This window comes from Notechis scutatus, chromosome 4, assembly GCF_049901735.1.
Source record: "Notechis scutatus isolate UNSWTSFEM ecotype Mainland chromosome 4, rNotScu1.2, whole genome shotgun sequence".
Lineage (NCBI taxonomy): Eukaryota > Metazoa > Chordata > Lepidosauria > Squamata > Elapidae > Notechis > Notechis scutatus.
The window spans coordinates 159,930,618-159,955,679 of record NC_142012.1 but is presented as its reverse complement, the minus strand read 5'-3'; the positions used below and the strand labels follow the sequence as shown (position 1 = coordinate 159,955,679).

Sequence of the window (25,062 nt, the reverse complement as noted above, 5' to 3'; positions counted from 1 at the left end):
GAACAACATTTCCAGAAAGTTTGTGAGAAGAATGGAAAGCAGAATTGGCAGAAAGAGGAGGATTCATTTGGTAGGTTATCTCACAAATGGCAGCTTAGCCCAGTTGAGGAAAATCCTAGAAAGAAGATGTTTCAAATAGTTCACCATTCCTTAAAATCTATGTAAATAAATACCTTCAGAGACTTCACTCCATGAATTTATTCTAATTCTCCTTCCAAATTCTGTATTTACTGCAGAGTAGCATTAAAGATGCATTATATTGAAACCAGTGTATGTTCTGGCTTCTTTAATCATGCCCAGCTGAGTGAGACTTTACCTTGAGATCTCTCCAGAAGGATAAGTGGTTTCACCTCTGGATCTAGACCAGGGGTGTCAAACTCATGGTGTCACGGCAGCATTACATGATGTATTGGAACTTTTCCCCCCTTTGCTAAACCAGGCGGGGGCATTTCCAGTGCGTGACACATTCAGCTCGCAGGCCACGAGTTTGACGGCCCTGATCTAGGCTATCGTCAGCAAATTATAAGGAACTCAGTTGATGGTAGAACAATGGATGGAAACGGAACAAGGAGAGGTTTAACCTGGAAATAAGGAGAAACTTTCTGACAGTGAGAACAATCAACCAATGGAACAGAAGTTGCCTTGGGAAGTTGTGGGAGCTTCATCACTGGAGGCTTTCAAGAAGAGACTGGACTGCCATTTGTCAGAAATGGTGTACGGTCTCCCGCTTGGGCGGGGGGTTGAACTAGATGACCTACAAGGTCCCTTCCAACTCTGATTATCTGTTTGATCTGTTTGATGTTGTTGAACTCTCTTCCAACATCAGCAGCAGGTAGATATATATAAGTCCAGCCTGAATAGTCCTGTGATGTAGATCAGGGGTCCCCAACCACCGGTCCGCGGACCGGTACCGTCCGCGAACAACTCCTACCGGGCGCGGCTTGCTGGCGCCGCCATCTTTTTCATGAAAAAGTGCTTCCGGTGAGCTTTTCCGGTAGAAAGCTCACCGGAAGCACGCCATCAAAAAGATGGCGCCAGCGCCCGGTGAGCTTTTCCGGGTAGAGCTCACCGGAAGCACGTTTTCATCAAAAAGATGGCGGCGCCAGCGCTTGGTGAGCTTTTCCAGGTAGAAAGCCATTTCTGCCCGAAAAGCTCACGAGCGCTGCCGCTTATCTTTTTTGAGAAACGTGCTTCCGTGAGGTCACCGGAGCACCTTTTCATCAAAAAGATGGCGGCGCCCAGCTGATGCCGGTACCGGGCAGGCGCAAAAAGGTTGGGGATCACTGATGTAGATAACAAACAGGTCATGACATGAGAAATGTATTCTGATGCTTTATAGGAAAACTTTGTTGTCTGAGGAAATCTTTATATTGGGAAAGGTGGAAAGGAAGAAAAGAGGACAAGCAGTAGCCAAATAGAGTTGCCTCAATAGCAGAAGATCTGAAAGATCAAACTGGAGGCAGATCTTTCATGAAGAAAATCTATCTACAGTATGGGGACTCCAAAAGTCAACACTAACTCAATGGCACATGAGAAATTTAAGTAATACTGTGATGTCTCTTGATCTCGTTTTCTCAGACAGCTATTTTTCCAGATTCTCTTTATTGAAAAACTCCCAAAACCTTCATGGGATATTTCAGTTCATTCTAGTTGTCATCCAAGGCTTTCTTTTTCATTTTTGTCTAAATAGAAGTCTCTTACACTCTCAATATTTCTTTCACGTCAGCCAACCATCTCACTGACTCACTTCAATGACCTCCTTGAGCAGGTTCTGCTGAGTCAGCTTAGGTGACAGGGATTTGCTGGTGACTAATGGAAAACGGGAAGTCATCAGTATTTGGGCTACTGCATTTCTCTGTGGTAAAATGTTACTATCTTTTAAAAAAAAAATTCATTAGACACCAGCAATACAAGATTTTGTTTGTTTCAGTCCTGTATTTCCCATTGCCCTTTTTCAATCAAATGGAAAAGTCTGTTCTCAATCCTTCATTTCATGCGTAGATGTTCCTCAAGATTTGATCTGAGGTCCATTGTTGCTTTCTTGTGTACTTCGTTATTGTTATTTTAAACATTTAGTTGTGTCCTACTCTTGGTGACTTTGTAGGCAAGTACTCTCCATGGCAAGCACAGCTTCTTTCAATTGTTGTATGTTCAACTTTGCAACAGATTTGATGTTATCAAGCCAGCATGTTCTTTGCGTGCCCCTTCTAGCATCATTGCCTTCTCCAATGAATTTGCACATGTGACATGGCCAAAGTAAATCAAATGTAAATCAAATTTTAGCTTCTAAAATCACGTGTCTGGTTTTAGTTACTCTGGCTGTTCAAGGTATATATACAATGATTGTCATTTTAAATGACATGCAGGCGTTATTCACAATTTCCAATCCAGGTGTTCTTTCCTCTGATTTGGGATTATGCAGCATGTTTTCTCTGGATCAGCCGTCTTATACACTAGAATAGAACAGAATTCTTTATTGGCCAAATGTGATTGGACACATAAGGAATTTGTCTTGGTGTAAATACATAAAAGTATACATAAAAGAAAAGATACATTCGTCAAGAGTCGAGAATCATAAGGTACAACACTTAATGTTAGTCATAGGGTACAATAAGCAATCAAATCATACTAGGAATTATTTGGGATTTCAAGTTGAATGGACAAGGCCAGACATGTTGTCTTTCATCCTGATTGCTCTTTCTCTTCTGTTGTTGTTGTTATTATTATTATTATTATTATTAATTATCCAGGACATCTCTAGCAAGACTTAAAGATCAGAAACATTCTTTAAATGACGCCTATTTCTTTCTATTCCAGTTTATTTCTTTCAGTCCTTTAATTGGTTGGGGCTATGGTAGCATTACCAGTTCAAACAGGTTTTTTAATATATATTTTTACTAACTACATGTTAGTAAAAACAAAAAACAAAAAGAAATACACAAAATTATTAAAAGGGGGAAAAGATTCACTTAACAACATGTTACTAACTTAATTACAGTAATTCACTTAGCAATTGTGACAAGAAAAGTCACAGTAAAATGGGGCAAAACTCGTTTAACAAATATCTTGCTTAGCAACAGAAATTTTGGGTTCAATTGTGGTCATAAATTGAGGACTATCAGTATTGATATTAGTTTATATAGGGTTGTGACTTTTATTGTCTTGCATTTTCTGCTTTTATTTACAATTGCACGTCATATGAACGTACCACTAATAAATATTATTTCAAGTACGTTAAAACAAGTTACATGTGCTCTTTTGGAAATATCTAAACATCCAAAAAATTGTATGCCATTTATAAATTTTGTTCCTGCCAGTAAGGCTTTGAAAATCAAAATGCATAACTATAGGTACTTATTCTGTGGCTGAACTGGTTGTAAAATTAAATCCCTCATTAGTGTCAAAACTATTAAAATGTAACAGATTGGTTTGTCCATTGTAAAGTTCAAATATAGTCAGTATTCACACAGAGTATCTTTAACTTAAAAAACAAAAATCTTATTAGTTTTGTTTTGTTTTTTAATCCACAATTGTGAAGCAAATTAATTCCATTTAAGTCAGAGTACTGTTTCCAATGTTTTAAATAAATCAGAAGTTTAATGTAGATTTTGAGCACAGTTATTAGAATTTTGTATTTTGAACCAGTCTCTATTTTCAAAGAAAGAGACCATTTCTGTTTAAATTTATTTATTTATTTTATGTTGCCGCCTATTCACCCATGGTGAGTCGAGGCAGCTTACAGAATGAAAAACCATATTTAAAACAAAAAAATAAAAAACGATAAAAACTAACAAAAAGAACCAAATAAATTAATAAAGCACAATAGAACAAAATCTGAAAAAAATAAAATAAAAATAATCAATTAAAAGAAGAAGAAAAGCACAGAATTAATGCATGTAAACCATGTTCTAACATTTATTAGGGATTAAACTCCACTGGAAAAACATGAATAAAAGTTATTTAGGATTGCATTGCTGGTAAGTGGTTCCTTCTTGATTTTTCTGTTTGAAAGAAGGAAAACAAAAATTCTCACCCCAGACAGACACACATGAGAATTGACCCAGACGCTGAAGGATTATGGAAAGGTAATCCTGGAATTACCTTTCAGGTAATGGAAAAAGTGGAAAGGTTTGGAAAAAGTGAAGCCATTTTCTTCCCACAAATGCATGAGCTAAGCTGAAACCAATTCAACCGCTGGCACGGATAAGTTAAAAGCAATATCTTTTGCTGAGGAGAAGGTCAAAGCCGGAAATCCTGAAAAGTTTAGACCTGTGAGTTTTGCATCGTAACTTAGCCAGGCTGGAACATTTTTGAGGTCCAATAGGTGGACAATGAATTCCTACTGGTCTCGCTCTTTATAATTGGGCAAATAGACATTATTGATTTTATGTGTGCTTGCTGATATCCAAACTCAGAGATGGCCCATGGGGCTGGCCTGATGTTCAGTGAAATATTTCTTCTTTTCACTGTCTCTTCATAATCATTAATCCCTAACTTTCTGCCAATACTTGGACATGATTCCACTTTCGCTGGCATACATCTGGAATTTAGACCCAAAGGTCATGGTATTTTCTCACCAATTATCATCATCAATCAATCAGAATAGAGCTGGAAGGGACCTTTGAGGTCTTCTAGTCCAGCCCTCTGCTCAAGCAGGAGATCCTATACCATTTCAGACAAGTGACCGTGCAGTTTCTTCTTAAAAACCTCCAGTGATGAAGCACCCACAACTTCTGAAGGCAAAGCTGTTCCACGGGTTAATTGTTCACACTGTTAGCAAGCTTCTCCTGAATTCCAGGTTGCTTCTCTCCTTGATTCGTTTCCATCTGTTGTTTCTTGTTCTGCCCTCGGGTACTTTGGGAATAAAAATTGACACCCTCCTCTTTGTGGCAGCCTCTCAAATACTGGAATACTATTATCATGTCCTCTCTAGTCCTTTTTTTCTTTAGACTAGAGAAAATCATCATCATCATCATTGTTATGAATGAATGTAAAATGGCTGCCAATTATTACGTGCAAAGAATCAGAACCATTTGTAAGATTGTAGCATAGAATATTTATTCAAGCCTATGTGCAAGAATCTGGTCAACTAAAGTTTAACACTTAATTGGCACCTGATAAGGACCAATGAAGTTCAAGAGGGGTTGGACTTGGAGTGCTTGTGGGAATGCAAAAATTCTAAACTGATGATGCACTTAACTCCGCCTCCCAGCTCTGCCTGCTCTTTTCCTACACCAATAGGTGAATGGAGACCATCACAAACTGATGAAGGGGTCTCAATGCACAATGTTGCTACAAATCATACTGGAGATACAATTACCATAGAGATGCAAATCTAGCTCACAAAATACTGCTTTTGCCAATAGTTTCTGTATGTTTCATTTACTTAGTTATTTTAGGATTTTGTATCCCACCTTTTGTATTTTTTATAGATAACTTAAGTCTGTGAATATATCTAATACTCCTTTCTCTTGCTATTTTCCCCAACTATAATATAATCCTATGAGGTGAGTTGGGCTGAGAAAGAATAACTGGCTCAAAGTCACTCAGCTGGTTTTCATGCCTAAGGCGGGACCCGAACTCACAGTCTCCTGTTAATTGACCCAAAATCACCCAACTGGCTTTCATTGCTAAAGTGGGACTAGAACCAGTGGTGGGTTTCAAACATTTTTCCTACCCATTTGGAGAGCTTGCTTTGCATGTTCAGGGCTCAAACACAGCACCCTCTGTATCAACACTGTTGAGCTGTGCAGGCGCGCCTAATGCGCGCTTTGTGTGTGTGTGCCAAACACCTGCTTTGCACGTGCATGCACTGGGCTCAGAGACCGTCCTCTGTATCAGTGCTGGTGAGCTGTGCTGTTTTTTAGCTCAGCTGAGGCGCGGCAAGCCATTCTGCCACACGAATCAGCTGAACTAATAAACAACAAAATATAGGAGAGGTAAGAGCAGGGGCAGGTGGGCGGGGCCAGCCAGAGGTGGTAATTGCCGGTTCTCCGAACCAGTCAAAATTGTTGCTGCTGGTCCACCAGAACCGGTCCAAACCGGCTGAATACCACTTCTGACTAGAACTCACGGTCGCCTGATTTCTAGTCTGGCGTGTTGATCACCATGTTTTCTTTGGATTACAGTATTTATCATCTTAATCACCTTTCTCTAGGTTAACTGAGGTTTTAGAAGCCCCACTAGGTAAAACAAACCAGGAAAACTCCAGAGAAAGGCTAAAGGTAATTTATTGAAATTGGCTATCATAGCACAATTTTTGAAGTCTGATCATGCTGTAGCTCCTTCTCCTTCTTCATATATGCCATCGAATTAGGGAGGCGCCTGTTGATCCACTTCCAAATGTTACCTTGTAGTCCTGGACTATCGTCTGGGTCACGGTTCCTGCATGATCTCTGTGAAGAACATCTTCTTTACTCTCTACAGATTTAGAATTGTAGCCAACTAATGTTGATGGCACCTAGCTAATATTGGAAATCTAAGCAGATTGGGCCTGGTTAGAACATGTATTCCTTGGTTTTCCCTTTGATCCAGTGTGACATACCAGTCCTGATGGCTACTACCAGGAACATGTACCAGTAATCACTTATTTTTGGCCAACAACAAACCCCAGAAAGTGGCTTCATTCTGCAATTTAAGATTCCATCTAGACAGAGGAGGAGGAGGAAGGGGAGGAGGGAAAGGGGAGGAGGAGGAAGAAGGAGAGGAAGAGGAAGATCTCCCTCTCTCCCTCCCTCTGTCTGTCAGTCTGTCTCTTTGTCTCTCTCTGTCTCTCTGGCTAGATGAGTTAGGGCTGGAGTCTCTGTCCTGGGAGTACATGAAACCCAGATCCAGATTAAACTATTACATGCAGAGGATTTGCTTTATGATTTAAGCAAAATCCCATCACTGGATTAGCTGATGTCCCTGTATGCAAAGTAGGTCATGTTTCCTTATCACTTATTTCCACTCCCAAGCTCTGCAGAGAAGGTGTCCTTGTCACCCGACTGTCTTCATTTGAGAAAATAATATTCAGCTTTGCCTGGAAGAAGAATCAACCAACTATTTTCCCACAAGCAGGCAATCCCCATAGCGATTCCACAGCCTTTCCTGTCACTCCTGGGCCTGAATTCACACAATGCGTTCCTCGTGACTGATATAGAATTGAGTACAGGTAGCCCTTGAGTGAGGACATGGTGGCTCAGTGGCTAAGACGCTGAGCTTGTTGATCAGAAAGGTCGGCAGTTCGGCGGTTTGAATCCCTAGCACCGCATAACGGAATGAGCTCCCTTGTCCCAGCTTCTGCCAATCTAGCAGTTCGAAAGCAAGTAAAAATGCAAGTAGAAAAATAGGGACCACTTTGGTGGGAAGGTAACAGCATTCTGTCGGCCTTCGGCATTTAATCATGCCGGCCACATGACCATGGAGATGTCTTCAGACAGTGCCGGCTCTTCAGCTTTGTAACTGAGATAAGCACCACACCTTAGAGCTGGAAACAACTAGCATGTGTGTGTGAGGGGAACCTTTACCTTTACTTTGAGTTATGACCGAGTGACGTGGTGGCCTAGTGGTGAAGACGCTCACCACCCACTTGGAAGGTTGAAAGTTCAGTCCTAGGTAGTGGCAGTTGTTTCTCTCTCCTAGGGCACAAAGGAAAGCTATCTGCTGTGAACTCTGTATAGGCGTCAGGAAGGGTATACAGCCAGTAAACTCTCAGTTCCATTCAGTCACCCCAACCCAAAGGGACTACAGGATCGTAAAAAAAAAAAAAAAAAATTTGACCATAATAGAACCTGCCCATCACGGTCCTAAGCTGTAATGTTTATAAAGCACTTCACCTATGTGACAAACTCAATTTTTATGATCTTTTTTGCAACATTTGTTAAGCAAATGCCATGTTTGTTGAGTGTTAAAGGTTCACCCTGGGCCAGTTTTTCTGAAAAGTGGAAGTAAGTATCAGTTTTCAACAAGACTGTTGCAAAATGTGGTCACATGACCTCAAGAGGCTGCAAATAGCTTTAACTGTGGGCTGGTTTCCGAGCTCCTGGAATTGCGGTCATGTGACTATGGAGGTGGCTGTCAGAACTTTGGAACTGGGTCGTAAGCAGTCGTAAATCGAGGACTATCTGTAGACTTCCATTTGCTGTGGGAGTCAAACCAGCATGTTAAGCCAAACTTAAGATTTATTTCTTTGGATATATCATGGTATGCGAAGGGACAAATGGCGTTTTCTTAACCTAGGTGGGAAAAAACAACTGAATGAAAAACTGCTGGTGACCTTCTACCGCTGCACCACAGAGAGTATCTTAACTTACTGCACCTGTGTATGGTTTGCCAATTGCACCGTGGCAGATAGGAAAGCACTCCAGAGGGTTAACATAATTGCCCAGAAGATCATTGGTTGCCCTCTGCCCTCTTTGGAAGAGTTTTATAGCTCCTGCTGCCTTAAGAAAGTTCAAAACATTCTCAAAGATCCATCTCATCCTGGGAACCCTTTTTTTGAACTATTACCATCTGGCAGATGGTACAGAATAATAAAAACAAGGACAAATAGGCTGAAAAACAGCTTCCACTCCAGGGCAGTAGCTCTATTAAATTCTACTTTATAGTGCAATATTAATGCAATATCAGGGGTTTTCAATTCAATGTATAGAATGTGAGGACTGTGTATTTGTGCTTATTTTCATAGTCAGGATGTGTACTAAAGATGGTATTTAATTTTGTTGTACGGAGTGCAATGACAATAAAATAGAATAAAATGTGTGAATATAGTAGTTTATAAGATGCCATAGGTTCCTTTGGTTTGGGGAAATGAACAGGATGGATCAAAAAGTCAAAATACACTATACATTTGTAAAATGGAGGTGGGGCTTCAATCATGCAGTGTGACCTTCAGCTTGCCCCTTTTTTTTTGTATGCACACACATACACACATATATAAAATCCGTGAACTAACCAGTCCCCTGCCTTGCTTAGAATCCTTCTGCTACCTGAGTTCAATACAATTTTATTTTCTTCCAGTAGGGGAAAAATACATTTAACTGAAAAGCCATCTAGGCTGAAAGCAAATTCAGAGCCTCTGTCGTGGTTTCTATTTTTACAAATGCATTATGCATTTTTTATTTTTTTATTTTGGAAACTGAGAATTGTATATCAGCATCCCTGGAGCTTGCTTGGAGGAGGAAGAGTAGAAAGCAAGCTCATCACTTATTATTATTATTATTTTTAAGGTCAAATGGATGTTTGGTGATAAGCTATGCCCATTAAGGCCACTATTCTGGGAAAGTGCAACTCAAAATGGCCATCTGTAAAAACACCCACTAGGTACACAAAGGGATAGAATCAAGATCATGTGAAGGGTTAGTGCCATTTTATAATGCCCTGGTAAGAACAAACTTGGGATACTGCATCCAGTTTGGTCACCACAATATAAAAAAGATGTTGAGACTCTGGAAAGAGTGCAGAGAAGAGCAACAAAGATAATTAGGGGACTGGAGGCTAAAACATATGAAGAATGGTTGCAGGAATTGGGTATGTCTAGTTTGATGAAAAGAAGGACTAGGGGAGACATGATAGCAGTGTTCCAATATCTCAGGGGCTGCCACAAAGAAGACGGAGTCCAGCTATTCTCCAAAACACCTGAAGGTTGAACAAGAAGCAACGGATGGAAACTAATCAAGGAGAGAAGCAACTTAGAACTAAGAAGAAATTTCTTGACAGAACAATTAACCAGTGGAACAACTTGCCCCCAGAGGTTGTGAATGCTCCAACCCTGGAAGTTTTTAAAAAGATGTTGGATAACCATTTGTCTGAAGTGGTGGCAGGGTTTCCTGCCTAGGCAGTGGGTTGGACTAGAAGACCTCCAAGGTCCCTTCCAACTCTGTTATTCTGGTGCTCTCAAACCTCCAGTGGGCCTTAAGTGGTTATTATCTTTGGTTTAACTCTTCTGCAATGCATCATTCAGTGCAAAATGGTGTGCATATTGGAATGCATAACAACTTTGGGAACCTGGGAGTTAGGGAATAGGATCATTACAAGAAAAATGCCTGAGTCTAGGACAGAGGAGAAATGTGAATGAAATCCAGAATGACTCTGCCTTAATTAGATTAGGTATCAATTGATCTCCATGGAAAATAATCTATCTAAGTAATTGCTAAGAGTCCACAACGACTTGATGGCTCGTAATCAGCAAGTTGATCTGGAGAACTTTAAATCAGGGGTGTCCAACCTTGGCAACTTTAAGACTGTGGACTTCAACTCCCAGAGTTCCCCAGCCAGCATGAGGAATTCTGGGAGTTGCAGTCCACAAGTCTTAAAGCTGACAAGGTTGGACACCCCTGATTTAAATCTTTTGTTACTTTCCTCTGCCAACCATATTCCACAAAAATGCAAATAGTTTTGGCTCCTTTGGCAATCTGAGACTTGTAAAACTGAAGTTTCGATGATTTGTTTTGATTTGTGGCTTCTTTCTGTAACTGTGAAGAGCTGGGGGGGAGAAACAGGAAGCAGGACTACCATAGAGGGTAAGATATTTCCCCCACTTAAGGCCCTGAAGGGGATGACAGATTCACATAGTGTAAAGAAGAGCATTTCTATGCTGCTATGACAATAGTTGTCAAGAGACCAGAATCATTAAATGATTCAGATCAGAGGTGGTATTCTACCTTCAAGTCAGAGGTGGTATTCAGCAGGTTTTGACCAGTTCTGGAGAACCGGTAGCGGAAATTTAGAGTAGTTCAAAGAACCGGCAAATACCACTTCTGACTGGCTCCTCCCCCATTTATTCTCCACCTCCTGAGTCCTAGCTGATTGGCTAGATTTTCTTTTGTTGCCCTGCACAGGAGAACGGAGCTGGAAAGCAGGTTAGTGGGGTGGGGAGGGAATGGAGATTTTGCAGTATCCTTCCCCTGCCACGCCCACAGAACTGGTAGTAAAAAAAATTGAATCCCACCACTGATTCAGATGCTGAAGACCAAGTCAGGATGGGCGGAAAGCTTGTCAGTAAATGTAGTCACTGGGTGGGTATAAAGTCCCCTTAAGCCTTAAGCAGGGGGTTGGACTAGAAGACCTCCGAGGTTCTTTCCAGCCCTATGATTCTATACAGGTAAGTCCTCGACTTACAACAATCCATTTACTGACCATTCAAAGTTACAACCGCAGTAAAAAAGGTGACTGATGACCATGTTTCAAACTTACGACCCTTGCAGCATCCCCACGGTCACGTGATTTTCATTTGGATGTTGTGACAGCTGGGTTCATATTTACGACGGTTACAGTGTCCCCTTTTCGCGACCTTCAGATAAATTTCCCCCGTAGGTAAACCAGATTTAGTTAACAACCGTGTTCCTAACTTAACAGCTGCAGCCATTCACTTAACAAACGTGCCAAGAAAAATCGTACAATGGAGACAAACACACTTAACAGATTTCTCCCTTAACCACAGAAGTGTCAGGCTCAAATTGTGGTCGTTAAGTCGAGGACCACCTGTATTCTATGATTCAGGCTTGCTGGAGCAGCTTCTGCAACGGCAGTTCCTCGAAATGCCAGAATTGCCGGATTAAATTTATAACCTAGCTCGGAGGAAGTGGTCTGAATTTACACTTTCAGGTCACAGGCACAGATGCATAAATTCAGCGTGAGTCCATTCACGACTGATTGGCGGATTAGGTCAATGGGAGAGCAAAGGAGAGATTTAGAGATCAGGTTAAACCATTGGCACTTTTTCAGGTTCTCAAGCAGACATTCAAAGCTCCCCTTTAACCGAGAGATTAGAAATAAAGAGTTGTAAATTCAGGGCAGCTTTGCCACAGCCAAATGAAAAACCAACATTGGCCAGATACACACAATATAATACACTGTAAATCTGGATTTAAAGAAGACAAGTTGCTGTGTTTATATAACACGCCTGCCACCAAGGAAATAAATCTTAGGATGGCTGTTACCGGTCATAAATTATCCAGGCACAATTTAGCACAATGTTACACATTGCTGTGACTCTCCTCAGAACCATCTAAAGCTGTGTTTTGTCAACCTTGTATGCTGGCTGGGGAATTCTGGGAGATGAAGTCCAGATATCTTAAAGTTGCTAAGGTTGACAAACACTTGATCTAAAGAACAGGGCTGTAGCAATTGAATACAAGTAGCCCTCAACTTCCCGTCAGGGTTCCCAGGGATGCTCTAATTAATTAATGAGCCTCGAGCCAAGTTTCAAAAGAAATCCAATTATTTATTAGAACATGTCGGCACTTTTCCCAAGTGTAGTCGGCTCTGTCCTAGGTAATTTACTGTTCAACTATGACCCTGTTTTCCCCCTCCTCCCAGGTGTGTCATAAATCACATTCTCCAACTAAGCACTTTCGCGGGCTGTGGAAGACACTCCTCTCCAGCTGGGCTTGGTAACTTATCTCCCCCCTGCTCCTCCTTACGGCAACTCGAGAGCAAGCCAGGAATGCTTTACAACATGACACTTACAACAGTTCATTTATTGACCATTCAAAGTTACAACGGCACTGGAAAAAAGTGACCCCATGACCATTTTTCACACTTACGACCTTTGTAGCCGCCCCATGATCATGTGGTCAAAATTCAGATGCTTGGCAACTGGTCCAGACTTATGACCATTGCAGTGTCCTGGGGTCATGGGGTCACCTTTTTTTGAAACCTTTGGACAAGCAAAGTGCAAAGGGTAGGTAAATCCTTTTAATAACTGTCGTACTAACTTATGAAATGCAATGATTCACTTAACAATTGTGTGCGTGGAAGTTCGTAAAATGGGGCAAAACTCACTTAACAAATGTCTCACTGAACAACAGAAATGTTGGGCTCAGTTGTGATTGTAAGTCGAGGACTACCTGTATTGTAATAGTAATAGCACTTAGACTTATATACTGCTTCACAGTGCTTCACAGCCCTCTCTAAGTGGTTTACAGAGTCAGCACATTTGCCTCCAACAATCTGGGTCCTCATTTTACCCACCTCGGAAGGATGGAAGGTTGAGTCAACCTTGAGCCGGCCAGGATCGAACTCCTGGCAGTGGGCAGAGTTTGCCTTGCAATTCTGCATTCTAACCACTGCGCTACCACGGCTCCTTATAATATACACCTTATAATACTCATAAAATAAATTAATTTCAATTGCAGGGTGGGTGCTGAGTTCTTGTAGAACTAACATACAAATTTAAATCAGTGTTTCTCAACCTGAGAATTTAAGATATGTGGAACTTCAACTCCCAGAAATTGCCATCTGGCATGGTGGCTTGAGAATTCTGGGAGTTGAAGTCCACACATCTTATAATTTGCTGAGATGGAGAAAACTAATTTAAAATGTAAATCACTTTGTTTTTTTACTGAGACATTCGATCCGAACCCAGGCTCTGGAAATTGCTTTCTTTCTGCCAAAATAATTACCTTTCTGTAATTTAAGCATTTGTCATCATGCAAAACCTTTCCTGATTCTGAGCTTTTCTGCTGATGTTGCCGATTATTTGTTGTGACGTTTTATTATTTTTTTTAAAGATGTTTCTTTGTATAAATTCTTTCGGCGGATACAGTTGCAGAAAACCGTGACCCTGATTTTCAGCTCTGTCCGATTTTATTGCAGATCCCGCCTCAGCTGCCCCAGGGGCTGCAGTAGAAGATAAGTAATTGAGTTGGAAATGGGCTTTTTCAAATGTAGAGCACACACGTTTGGCGCGTGTGCCTCACCGAACCAGTTGTTACACCAGTTGAATCGCACCACTGGTCATAAGTCACTTATTTCAGTGTTGTTGTAACTTTGAATGATCACTAAATGAAAGGCTATAAGTCAAGGACTATCTGTATCCCTTTTGCCCCTTTTCCACTGCAGAAGCTCTATGGGTGGAGAGGGGTGAGTTTTGTCATTCTCTAAACTCCTACATCCTTTGGAATAGGCATTAGGGATGAATGCATTCAATGCCCAATTGAAGTACTATCATAATATTTTCATAGATTTCCGGAAAAAAACCCCAGCATGTCTGTTGTTGCGTGGATGAGGTCCAGCAAGCAATTGCTCAACAAAGGCAGGGCTGTTTCACAGAATTGGGATACCCTTTGCTTAGAAAAGTTGTTTTATTTTTTTATTGATTGATTGATTGATTGATTTGATTTGTCAATCGCTTACGAGATAATAGGTATAAGTATAAACAAGAGTAAGAATACAGGAAATAGGTATGAATAAATGGGGACAATAGGACAGGGATGGTAGGCACGATTGTACGTTTATGCACGCCCCTTACAGACCGCTTAGGAATGGTGTGAGGTCAGTAGTGGATAGTTTAAGGGTAAAGGAGTGGAGGGCTAGAGGATATAACAACAGAGTCAGGTAGTGCATTCCAGGCACTGACCACTCTGTTGCTAAAGTTGTACTTTCTGCAATCAAGTTTGGAATGGTTTACATTGAGTTTGTGTCTGTTGTGTGCTCTTGTATTGTTGCGGTTGAAGCTGAAATAGTCATTGATTGGTAGGACCTTGTAGCGGATTGGTAGGACCTTGTAGCGGATAATTTTGTGTACTACGCTTAAGTCCAAAGGTAGGCGGCGTAGTTCAAGGTTGTCCAAGTTTTGGGCTGGAAGGTCACCCCACCGGGCACTTTTGAGGCTTGACTTATGATTTGTTCTGCACATCTGCAAAGGCAAGACACAGAGAAATGAAAGTAAAGATGCCACTTCTTTGTTGACAAGATTTTGCATGCCAGGGTGGTGTAAGGAGGGAGGGCTTGGAAATCATCTGACAAAGCCAGAGGCAAAAACCTGGCCAAAACTGTTAATAAACTAGGACTTCGCATCTGAATATCTGCTTTGTGTGGCTGGGTTATGGCGTAATAATTCCTCCTTCTGTCTCTCTCTTCCCTTCTTGTTCAGATGAAATAATGCAACAGGAGATCAGGCCTGTCACGGCGGTGGAGATCATTGAACAACTGCACCGACAATTTGCTATTTTGTCAGGTAAGATCTGGGGCCGGCTTCACTGGTCTTTCATATTTCCCACCTTTTTCTGGACAGTTAAAACCAGGGGAGGGCTTCAAAATTTTATTTATTTATTTGATTTATTTGATTTGATTTGTCAATCGCTTACAAGTTAATAGGTATAAGTATAAACATAATTATGAATACATGAAATGGATACATATAAGAAAAATAAAGAAGAAACAATAGGACAGGGACGGTAGGCACGTTTGTGCACTTATGCATGCCCCTTACAGACCTCTTAGGAAAGTGGGGAGGTCAATAGTAGACAGTCTAAGGTTAAAGTTTTTGGGGTTTGGGGAAGAAACCACAGAGTCAGGTAGAGTATTCCAGACATTGACCACTCTGTTGCTGAAGTCGTATTTCCTGCAATCAAGTTTGGTGCGGTTTACCTTGAGTTTGTATCTATTGTGTGCTCTTGTATTGTTATGGTTGAAGCTGAAGTATAAATTTTAGCAAAGGGTTCTCTGCTGGGTGGGCATGGCCTAGTCGTCCTCCTGCACCACGGCGAGGGGAAGGCGTTTTTGCCCTCCCCAGGCTCCGGAGGCTCTCTGGAAGAAACAGGCCCATTTCCAGCCTTGCCAAACTTCCGGGAAGTCCATTTTTCGCTCTCCCTGAGCCTCCACGCAGGCCCTGCACTTACCTGCATCCAAAACGGGTCACATGGGGACTCCTGGGAGGGGAGAGGCAGGTGGGCGGGGCCAGCCAGGAGTGGGATTTGGGGGCTTCTCTGAACTGCGTTAGAATCTTAGCTAGGGGCTCTCCTGAACCCCTGTGAATCCTCAGCAGCCCGTCCCTGGTTAGAGCAATTAATCCTCCAGAAATTGTGGGTGCTTCAACAAGTGGATGTTTTTAAAGAAGAGACTGGGCAACTATTTGTCTGAAGTCGTATAAAGTTTTCTGCTTGAGCAGGGGGTTGGACTAGATGACCTCCAAGATCCCTTCCCAACTCTGTTCTTCTGTTACAACTTCCCTTCTGTCCTTTTGCAAATGAGGGGCCGTCTCTCCAAATTTCCCTTCCCCACCGTGAACAAGTCTCACGAACAGTAACTGCCGTGTGCAGATAAAACAAAATCCAGAGTTTTCTCTTTTTGAAGAGGTTCTTCTGCCTCTTAAGTCTGGAGGCATCTCTTCGAAAGCTGTTCAAACGGAGCTTAGACATCATCATGGACCTTTGTCCCCTTGAGACAATCTGATACACCTGACTCATCATGCAGGACCACAGAATGCACAGCGTGTGCCTTCTTCGCCCAGCCCATTTAATTCTCACGACTTACTTTTGTTAATGAGCTGTTTGGATTTGCTCAACACGTTAAATGAGAAACTAAATCAAACTGGCCAAAGAGCAAGATCCAACTTGAAAATAAGGAAATAAGGAAGAATTTCCTGACAGGGAGAACAGTTAACCAATGGAGAACGGTTTGCCTTCAGAAATTGTGTGCATGCCATGCCTGGAGGTTTTTTTTGTTTTTTTTTAAAGTTATCCAAGATGGTATAAGGACTCCTGCCTTGAGCTCCAAGATCCTTTCCAGATCTATGATTCTAGGTAGGGTTCTAAACTTTAATCTTTTTAGATTTCAACTTTGTTAAAAGTACCACTGCATGATTCCTTTTCAGAAAAGCAGCATTGTGTTATATCCTCTAGATAAATTATTAGTGTATGTGTAGGAGGGGTGTCTTTAATTTTTTTTGAATAAGAAGGCTGGTTGGGACTTATTTCAGTTAGAAATTCAGTTTGGCCAAACCAGTATCATCTGCAGGGGAGCAGAATGACAAAAAAACAGCATCATGTTGTTGTGACGGACAAAAACCCTGCCTTTTTTGTACGTACATTGTGATGTGGGAAAGAGTTTGCAATTTTAAAGTATCTTAGGTATGTAGGCTGAGCAAGCACAAAGGAAGATAGAATACAGGCAGATAGTATTTTTAACCAAAAGCTACATTTTGGCCTCCAAAACCAACTATATCATTGCAATCCTTTCTTATCAATGTTTCAGAAATCAAGCTTCCTCCTTCCTTCCTTCCTTCCTGGTGCAGATCCAGAAATGCAAAAAATGGTTCCTTTTAGTTCCATCTAAATAGGAAAAGCATTAACGTTTCTCCCAAAAGCTGTCACCAGCCCTGTTTACATACATACATCATACATATTTTATTTTTATCCCACCTATATTACTTTATAAGTAACTCAAGGCCGCAGATATACACCACTCCTTTGTCTTCGTATTTTCCCCACAACAACGACCCTTTGAGGTGGGTTGAGCTAAGTGTGAGCACCTGGCCCAAAGTCACCCAGCCTATTTTCATGCCTAAGGCTGGACTGGAACTCACAGTCTCCTGCTGATTGGCCCAAAGTCACCTACATGGCTTTCATGACTAAGGTGGAGCTAGAACTCACACCCTCCTGGTGATTGGCCCAAAGTCGCCCAGCCGGCTTTCATGCCTAAAACGGGATTAGAACTCACAGTCTCCTGGTGACTGGCCCAATATCACCCAGTCAGCTTTCATGCCTAAGGTGGGACTGGAACTCACAGTCTCCTGGGTGACTGGCCCAAAGTCACCTAGATGGCTTTCATGACTAAGAACTCACAGTTTTCTGGTGATTGGCGCAGAGTCACCCAGCCGGCTTTCATGCCTAAGGCAGGATTGGAACTCACAGCCCCTTGGTTTCTAAGCCAGAAGCTTAACCAAAATGGCTCTACATATGCCATTAAATAGCACAATAGTGAAAATCTACAAAGATTGAGAGTCCATTTCTCTCTTTTTTGGGGGTGGGGGAGGATTTTTGACTTTAAATAGCAAACACGTTGTGTAAACGTTTAGCAGGCAAAGCTACTTTCTCAGACACATGAGAGTCAAACTTGAAGAATCTAAGCTACAGGCAGTCCTCAACTTACAAGAGTTCATTTAGTAACAGTTCAAAGTTACAACAGGGTTGAAAAAAGTGACTTGTGATCATTTTTCACACTTACGACCGTTGCAGTATCCTCACGGCCATGTGATCAAAATTCAGACGCTTGGCGACCTGACTCACATTTATGACGGTTGCATTGTCCCGGGGTCATGTGATCACTTTCTGCTACCTTCTGACAAGCAAAGTCACTGGGCAAGCCAGATTCACTTAACAACGTTGTTACTAATTTAATGTCAGTGCTTCACTTAACAACGGTGGCACTAAAAGTCGTAAAATGGGGCAAAAGTCACTTAACAAATGTTTCCCTTAACCACCAAAATGCTGGATTTAACTGTGGTCGTAAGTTGGGGACTATCTGTACTTTCTGCAACCTTGTTTACTAACTGCATAGAGGGCTAACTAACAAGAATGGAGGAAAACCTTGTTTATTTTAACACTTACATTTTTTTTTCTGCAGAGTAATGAGTCTTACATCTGTTATGATATTAAATAATCTCTTTCTTTTGGGGGTCTTTTGCACAGAGGACCATCAATTTAAGGGACATGTCACTGCTTATAAAAATGCAGTGGATTCGAAAGTTTTTCTCCCCAAACTGGAGGCTACTTTTCCAAAAAATGGAAACTGCTTTTGCAAATCCACTTGGATAAATCCATGGGAATTAGCATGTCAGACAGTCTGCTAACCGTCTTCTGTTAATGGAAAGCGTGTCTTTTTTTAAAAAAAGAAAAAGAAAGTGAAATTGAAGCTTTTCGTGGCATCTGTTAAACAGATGTACATCGTTGCAGTTTTCCGATAATGGAGAATTTTGTGGGGATTTGCATAAGCTCAACCCCATAAATCCTGTGGCCCGTCTCATTATATTAATTTTCCTGGAATCATTACGGGTAGTCTTCATTTAATGACCAGCGGATTAGTGACTATTTATTTATTTTTTATTTATTTATTTGATTTGCCAATTGTTTACAAGATAATAAGTATAAGCGTATACATAGTTGTGAATACATGAAATGGGTACATATAAGAAAAATAAAAGAATAAGAGAAACAATAGGACAGGGACGGTAGGCACGTTGGTGCGCTTATGCACGCCCCTACAGACCTCTTAGGAAGGGGTGAGGTCAATAGTAGACAGTCTAAGGTTAAAGTTTTTGGGTTTGGGGGAAGAGACTACAGAGTCGGGTAGAGTATTCCAGACGTTGACCACTCTGTTGCTGAAGTCGTATTTCCTGCAATCAAGTTTGGTGCGGTTTACTTTGAGTTTGTATCTATTGTGTGCTCTTGTGTTGTTATGGTTGAAGCTGAAGTATTCACTGACAGGTAGGACATTGCAATGTATGATTTTATATACCATGCTTAAGTCAGACCGAAGACGGCATGTAATTCAAGGTTTTCTAGTTCTAGAATTTCAAGTCTGGTGGCATAAGGTATTCTACAACGAGTAGAAGAGTGGAGAACTCTCCTTGTTAAATATTTCTGGACTTTCTCAATTGTGCTAATATCAGATACGTAATGAGGGTTCCAGACTGATGAACTGTATTCGAGTATTGGTCTAGCAAATGTTTTGTATGCTCTGGTTAGTAGTGTGATATTACCAGAGAAAAAGCTACGTAGGATTAGGTTAACAACTCTTAATGCCTTTTTGGCTATGTAGTTGCAGTGGGCTCTAGCACTTAGATCATTAGAGGTGAGTATTCCAAGGTCCTTTACAGAGCTTGGGTCATCAACAAGTTCTTGACTATTCAGCTTGTATTTTATTTTCTGATTTTTTTTGCCAATATGTAAGACAGAGCATTTATTTGTTGAGATTTGAAGTTGCCATTTGTTTGACCATTCAGATACATAGTCGAGATCTTTTTGATGTACATCAGCTTTACAGTTTTCTCTTAATATAGTGGAGAATTTCCTGTGGGGGACACCACTTTTGACAGGTAAGATAGGACTCAACCCCATAAATCCTGTGTTTGTCGTGTACCACTGAATCAAAGGCTTTACAGAAGTCTCATTATATTAATTTTCAGGATAGTTTTTTCTGAAACTGGAATCATTACGGGTAGTCTTCTTTTAATGACCAGCGGATTAGTGACTATTTGAAGTTGTGAAGGACCCATTCCCACACCCCCACACCCCCAAAAAATAATTAGGAGCTGTGATGGCTACAATCCCTCCCCCCATTGCAGTCACTGTATTTCAGGTGCTTGCCTGGCCTTTATGCCCAGTTGTAGTATTCATCGGTCACATGACTGTAATTCATGATGGTTTTGTAATGGGTTTTTTGGCCAGTTTCCAGCCAAACAACCACTAACATGGATTCTCTTAATGTCCATGATAATGGATAACAGATAATCAGAGTTGGAAGGGACCTTATAGGTCATCTAGTCCAACCCCCTGGCCAAGCGGTAGACCCAACACCATTTCTGACAGATGGGAATCCAATATCTTATTTGAAAGTCTCAAGTGATGGCGCTCCCACAACTTCTGAAGGCAACTTCTGTTCCATGGGTTGATTGTTCTCACTGTCAGAAAGTTTCTCCTTATTTCCAGGTTGAATCTCTCCTTGTTCAGTTTCCATCCATTATTCCTCGTCTGGCCTTCAGGTGCCTTGGAAAATAGCTTGAGCCCTTCCTCTCTGTGGCAGCCCCTCAAATATTGGAAGACCGCTATCATGTCTCCCCTGGTCCTTCTCTTCACTAGACTAGCCAAGCCCACTTCCTGCAACCGTTCTTCATATGTTTTAGCCTCCAGTCCCCTAATCATCCTGCTTACTCTTCTCTGCACTTTTTCTAGAGTCTCAACATCTTTTTTTACAGTGTGGTGGCCAAAACTGGATGCAAGTACTCTAGGTGTGGTCTTACTAAGGCTTTATAGAGTGGTATTAGTCCCTCATTTGATATGGATTGTATCCCTCTGTTAATGCAATTTAGGATTGCATTGGCTTTTTGGGCTGCTGCTGGATACATGGATTCTCTTAACGTCCATGACGTTTGCTTAATAATCTCCATGTCCACTTAACAACCTTGGCATTTGCTTAATCACCACAAAGTTGTAAAATTGGGTACAGTCCAGCAGTGGGATCCTACCTTTTCCACTACTGGTTCAGTGATGGTGCGTGCATGCGCGCACACACCTAGCAGCTTTCCCCACACCAGCTGAGGCCTGCCGTGCCAATCAGCTGAAAGGATAAAGAAGAGAGAAGCAAAGGGGTAGGTGGGAGGGCCGATCCTGTACTTTTCTCTCTCCTCTTAGCTGATCATGGGAGGCTTTTTTTTTTTTACAACCGGTTCCGGTAGCATACCACCACTGGTCCAGTCCTATGAGTGCCTCGATTTATGTCCATCATGACTTACAACAGAAATTCCAGGCTCTATTACGGTTGCAAGTTGAGGGGACTACCTATATTGGGTACCTTTTCCTCTTGTTAGTTGAAACAGATCCAGAATGTCTGGATAACCTGTTTATTTGATGAATAAAATATATGCTTAGATACCTCAACTCTAGCTTGGCTTCTAAGTGCTTACATGGACCAGCTGATGCTGTTCTCTTGGTAATAATTTGAAATGAGTTTGCCTATCCTTCATCAAGAGCAAGGCTCTTCCAACTTGGCAAGTTTAAGACTTGTGGACTTCAAACTCCCAGAATTCCTGAGCTAACATGACTGGAGGAGGAGGAATTCTGGGAGTTGAAGTCCACAAGTCTTAAACTTGCCAAGTTTGAAGACTCTTGTGATCAAGAGATTCTCAGACTAACCTACTGATTTTAGAATTTCCCAGGTGTCTCTTATCTACATCCTAATCATGTTCGACCCTGCTTATTTTCTTGGAGATCAATCAAGGCTGACTAAATGCTGCCACCTGCTGTTTCATTTGGGTACTATCAGCAGCTATAGTTCCCATAAAGAGTCTTTGCCTCTTTTGGATTGTTCTGAATGATTGATATTTTTTCACAGTAGGCGAACGATAATTCAGAAATATTTTTTCTGAATTATGATATTATTATACTAGCAAATATATTATACTAGCAAACGTGGCATTTGATCACACAAATGATGTGGAGCTGGCCACGCCCACCCCGGCCCCCTAAGGTCAACCTGATGCGGCCCTCAATGAAATCGAGTTTGACACCCCTAATCCAGAGGATCACACAGGTTAGGTACTTCCAGATTGAAGTCTCTTTCGAAGTACAAATGTTATTTCAACTTCCTTCTGCTAAGAAATGTTCTTTGACAAAGAAGAAAAGGCAAATGTGTTGGGAAAACAAGAGGATTACAGGTAGTTCTCAACTTACAACAGTTCATTTAGCGACCAAAGTTACAGGGACACTGAAAAAAGGTGACTTATGACCGCTTTTCACACCTACGACCGTTGCAGTATCCCCATGGTCATGTGATCAAAGCTCAAGACACTTGGCAACTGATTCATACTTACGATAGTTTCAGTGTCCTTGGGTCACGTCATTCCCCTTTTGCTACCATCTGACAAGCGAAGTCAATGGGCAAGCCAGATTCACTTAAGAACGTTGTTACTAATTTAACAACTGCAGTGATACACTTAGCAACTGTGGCTAGAAAGGTCGTAAAATGGGGCAAAATTCACTTAAGAAACCTTTCACTTAGCCACAGAAATGCTGGACTCAATTGTGGTCGTAAGTCTTACCTGTAAGTTGTAAGAACAAAGGAGGGTAATTATAAGTTTAAAAAATCTAGAATGAAGGCATCTCAAGAGACCCGTGATGGCGAACCTACGGCATGCGTACCACAGGTGACACGCAGAGCCATTTGTCCCGGCATGTGAGCTTCAGGCAAACCTACCTCACTGCACATGCGTGTGCCTCACAGCTGATTTTCAGCTGGTTTGAGGCCTTTTTTGGTCTTCCAGAGGCTTCAGGAAGGCTTCTGTAGGCTTTTTCAGACCGAAAACTAGGCCCGTTTTTTTCACTTCCTGTTTTTCCGGAAATACCGGAAGTGATGAAATAGGCCTATTTAGAGTCGGTTTTCACCAGTTGCGCCAATATGAAGGATCCAATAAATCATTTCTTGACATATACCTGCCTTGGAGTTCTGCTTTCTTTGGGTGCATTACTTGGAACGTTGCCACACACTGGTTGTTAAGTGAGACACACTTGATTTCTTGCCACAATTGTTAAACAAATAAGTGGAGTTAAGTGAGTCACATGGTTGTTAAGCGAAGCCAGCTTCCCCTATTGACTTTGCTTGTTGGAAGCTTGGCTGGGAAAGTCGCTGATGGCAGTCATGAGATTCTGGGATGCTGACACCATTGTAAATACATGCCAGTTGCCAGGAACCTGAATTTTGGTCATGTGACCGTGGGAATGCTACGACAAACTGGTTGTAAGTCACTTTTTCCAGGGCCATTGCAATTTTAAATGGCGCTAAAAATTGTTATTAAGTCAAGGACTATCTGTATCTACTTTCATATACTCATCTATCCCAATACAACTATACATTATACAGACATGATATTCTTCCGATTAAAATCGGAATTCTGATTTTTTTGGGAATCGCCCCCCCTTCCCCTCCCCCTTCTTCTCCTCCTTCCCCTCCCCTTGAGGCCCGAGTCAGGAGTTGCTACCGCTGGCGCGGCTCTGCGTGGCTCCAGTCCCGCGTTGCCTCAGGAAGGGAAAGGCAAAAGGAAGAGCCGCGGCAGTGCTTTGCAACGGCAGCAGCGGCTCCTGGTTTTGCCTTTCCTTCCCGAGGCAACGTGGGACTGGAGCCACGCGGAGCCGCGCTGGCGGTAGCAACTCCTGACAGCCCCAGCCGGATACCTGAGCTGTACGAGCGGAGCCCGGGCGGTGCGGCGGAGCCCGCTGAGCGGCAGGAAAAGGGAGCTGGGCAGCGATTTCTTGGCGCAGGTGGGGGGTCTTTTTTGGCCGGCCCCGATTTTTTTTTCAGAGGGGAATATCATGTCTGATTATGTGTAGGTTAAGATTATTTTGACATTCCTCAAAGACTCCTGGAAACTGTAGTTTGATAAGGATCTTAAGCGCTGCTGAGAGAGCTACAAACTACTGTGGAAATTTTTGATTTGAACGAAAACCTTGGAGAAAAGAATCAGCAATGAAACCAGTTTGTTTATAGCAATAGCAGTTAGATTTACCATGTTTCTCCAAAAATAAGACTGGGTCTTCTATTAATTTTTGCTCCAAAAGATACATTAGGGCTTATTTTCCAGTTAGGTCTTATTTTAGGAAAATACGGGCCTAAATATCTGGCTGATCTTAACTGGGTCTTATTTTTGGGAAACACAAAATATGAGCCTCTGTGATGCAGTGGTTAGAGTACAGTACTGCAAGATACTTCTGCAGCCAGCTGCCTACAATTTGGCAGTTCAAATCTCCCCAGGCTCAAGTTTGACTCAGCCTTCCATCCTTCCGAGCGAACTGGCTGAATCCCACCACTGACCGTAACCCTCTACGTTGGTGCTGACTGTCCTCTTCTTCTCTTTCCTTTCACCTTTCCTAGCCTCGGAGCCTTCTCCAGAAAGTTGTATCTTCCCATGAGGTATCCAGAGTATAATCACGGAAGCCTGGTCATTTGTGCGCCAAGTTGAGAACTGCAAACTGATTTATTTGAAGTTCCTTTGGTTTCTTCTCTTGACCGCCCAACTTAGCGCTACACAGATATCTCAGACTTCATTTCCCAGAATTCCCCATCCTGGTGACTTAAAGCCCATCTGAATCCAAGGTGCTTTTCAAAATGGCAAGTGGATTTTCTTGGTTATTGTTTTGTTTTTTTGTCTTTGAAAATGTTTTGATTCTCATCCAAGAAGCTTCTTCAGATCTGCCAAGAAAATCCATTTGCTGTTTGGAAAAAGCACCTTTGGAACAGTCGTGACCTGGATCTCCATAGATAACCCATCTGAATCTTGCCAGTTGGAGAAAGCAGAAATATCAGCAGTTTCAGGCAGCTGCTCAGCACAAAGCTATTCTGCGATTATTGCTATCTTTGGTTATCCGACCTGACTCTCCTATAAACACCAGAGGCATCAGCTCTGCACTGCAGGATCATTAGAAAGGGAGGTTACATAACCACAGCCTGAAAGGAAAACCTCAAATTAGTACAATTGCGTTTCATAACTAGGTTATTCATGTTTCCTATCATTGCTCACCCATAACCACTCAAATTGCAGACGTCATCAGTGCAACTCCAAATTCTCAGTATTGGCTTGCTTAACTG

The 25,062-nt window shown here is 41.8% G+C and overlaps 1 protein-coding gene across 8 annotated transcripts in view; it reads left to right on the top strand.

Annotated features, from left to right (window-relative positions):
- The window catches only part of MCF2L2 (MCF.2 cell line derived transforming sequence-like 2), a 222,745-nt gene that overhangs the window by 46,645 nt on the left and 151,038 nt on the right, over positions 1-25,062 (top strand). For all 8 annotated transcript variants that reach the window (XM_087965413.1, XM_087965407.1, XM_087965410.1 and 5 more), the window contains exon 2: positions 14,858-14,941. In XM_087965413.1, coding sequence (XP_087821539.1) covers positions 14,858-14,941 — 84 coding nt within the window. The remainder of the gene's footprint in view (positions 1-14,857; positions 14,942-25,062) is intronic.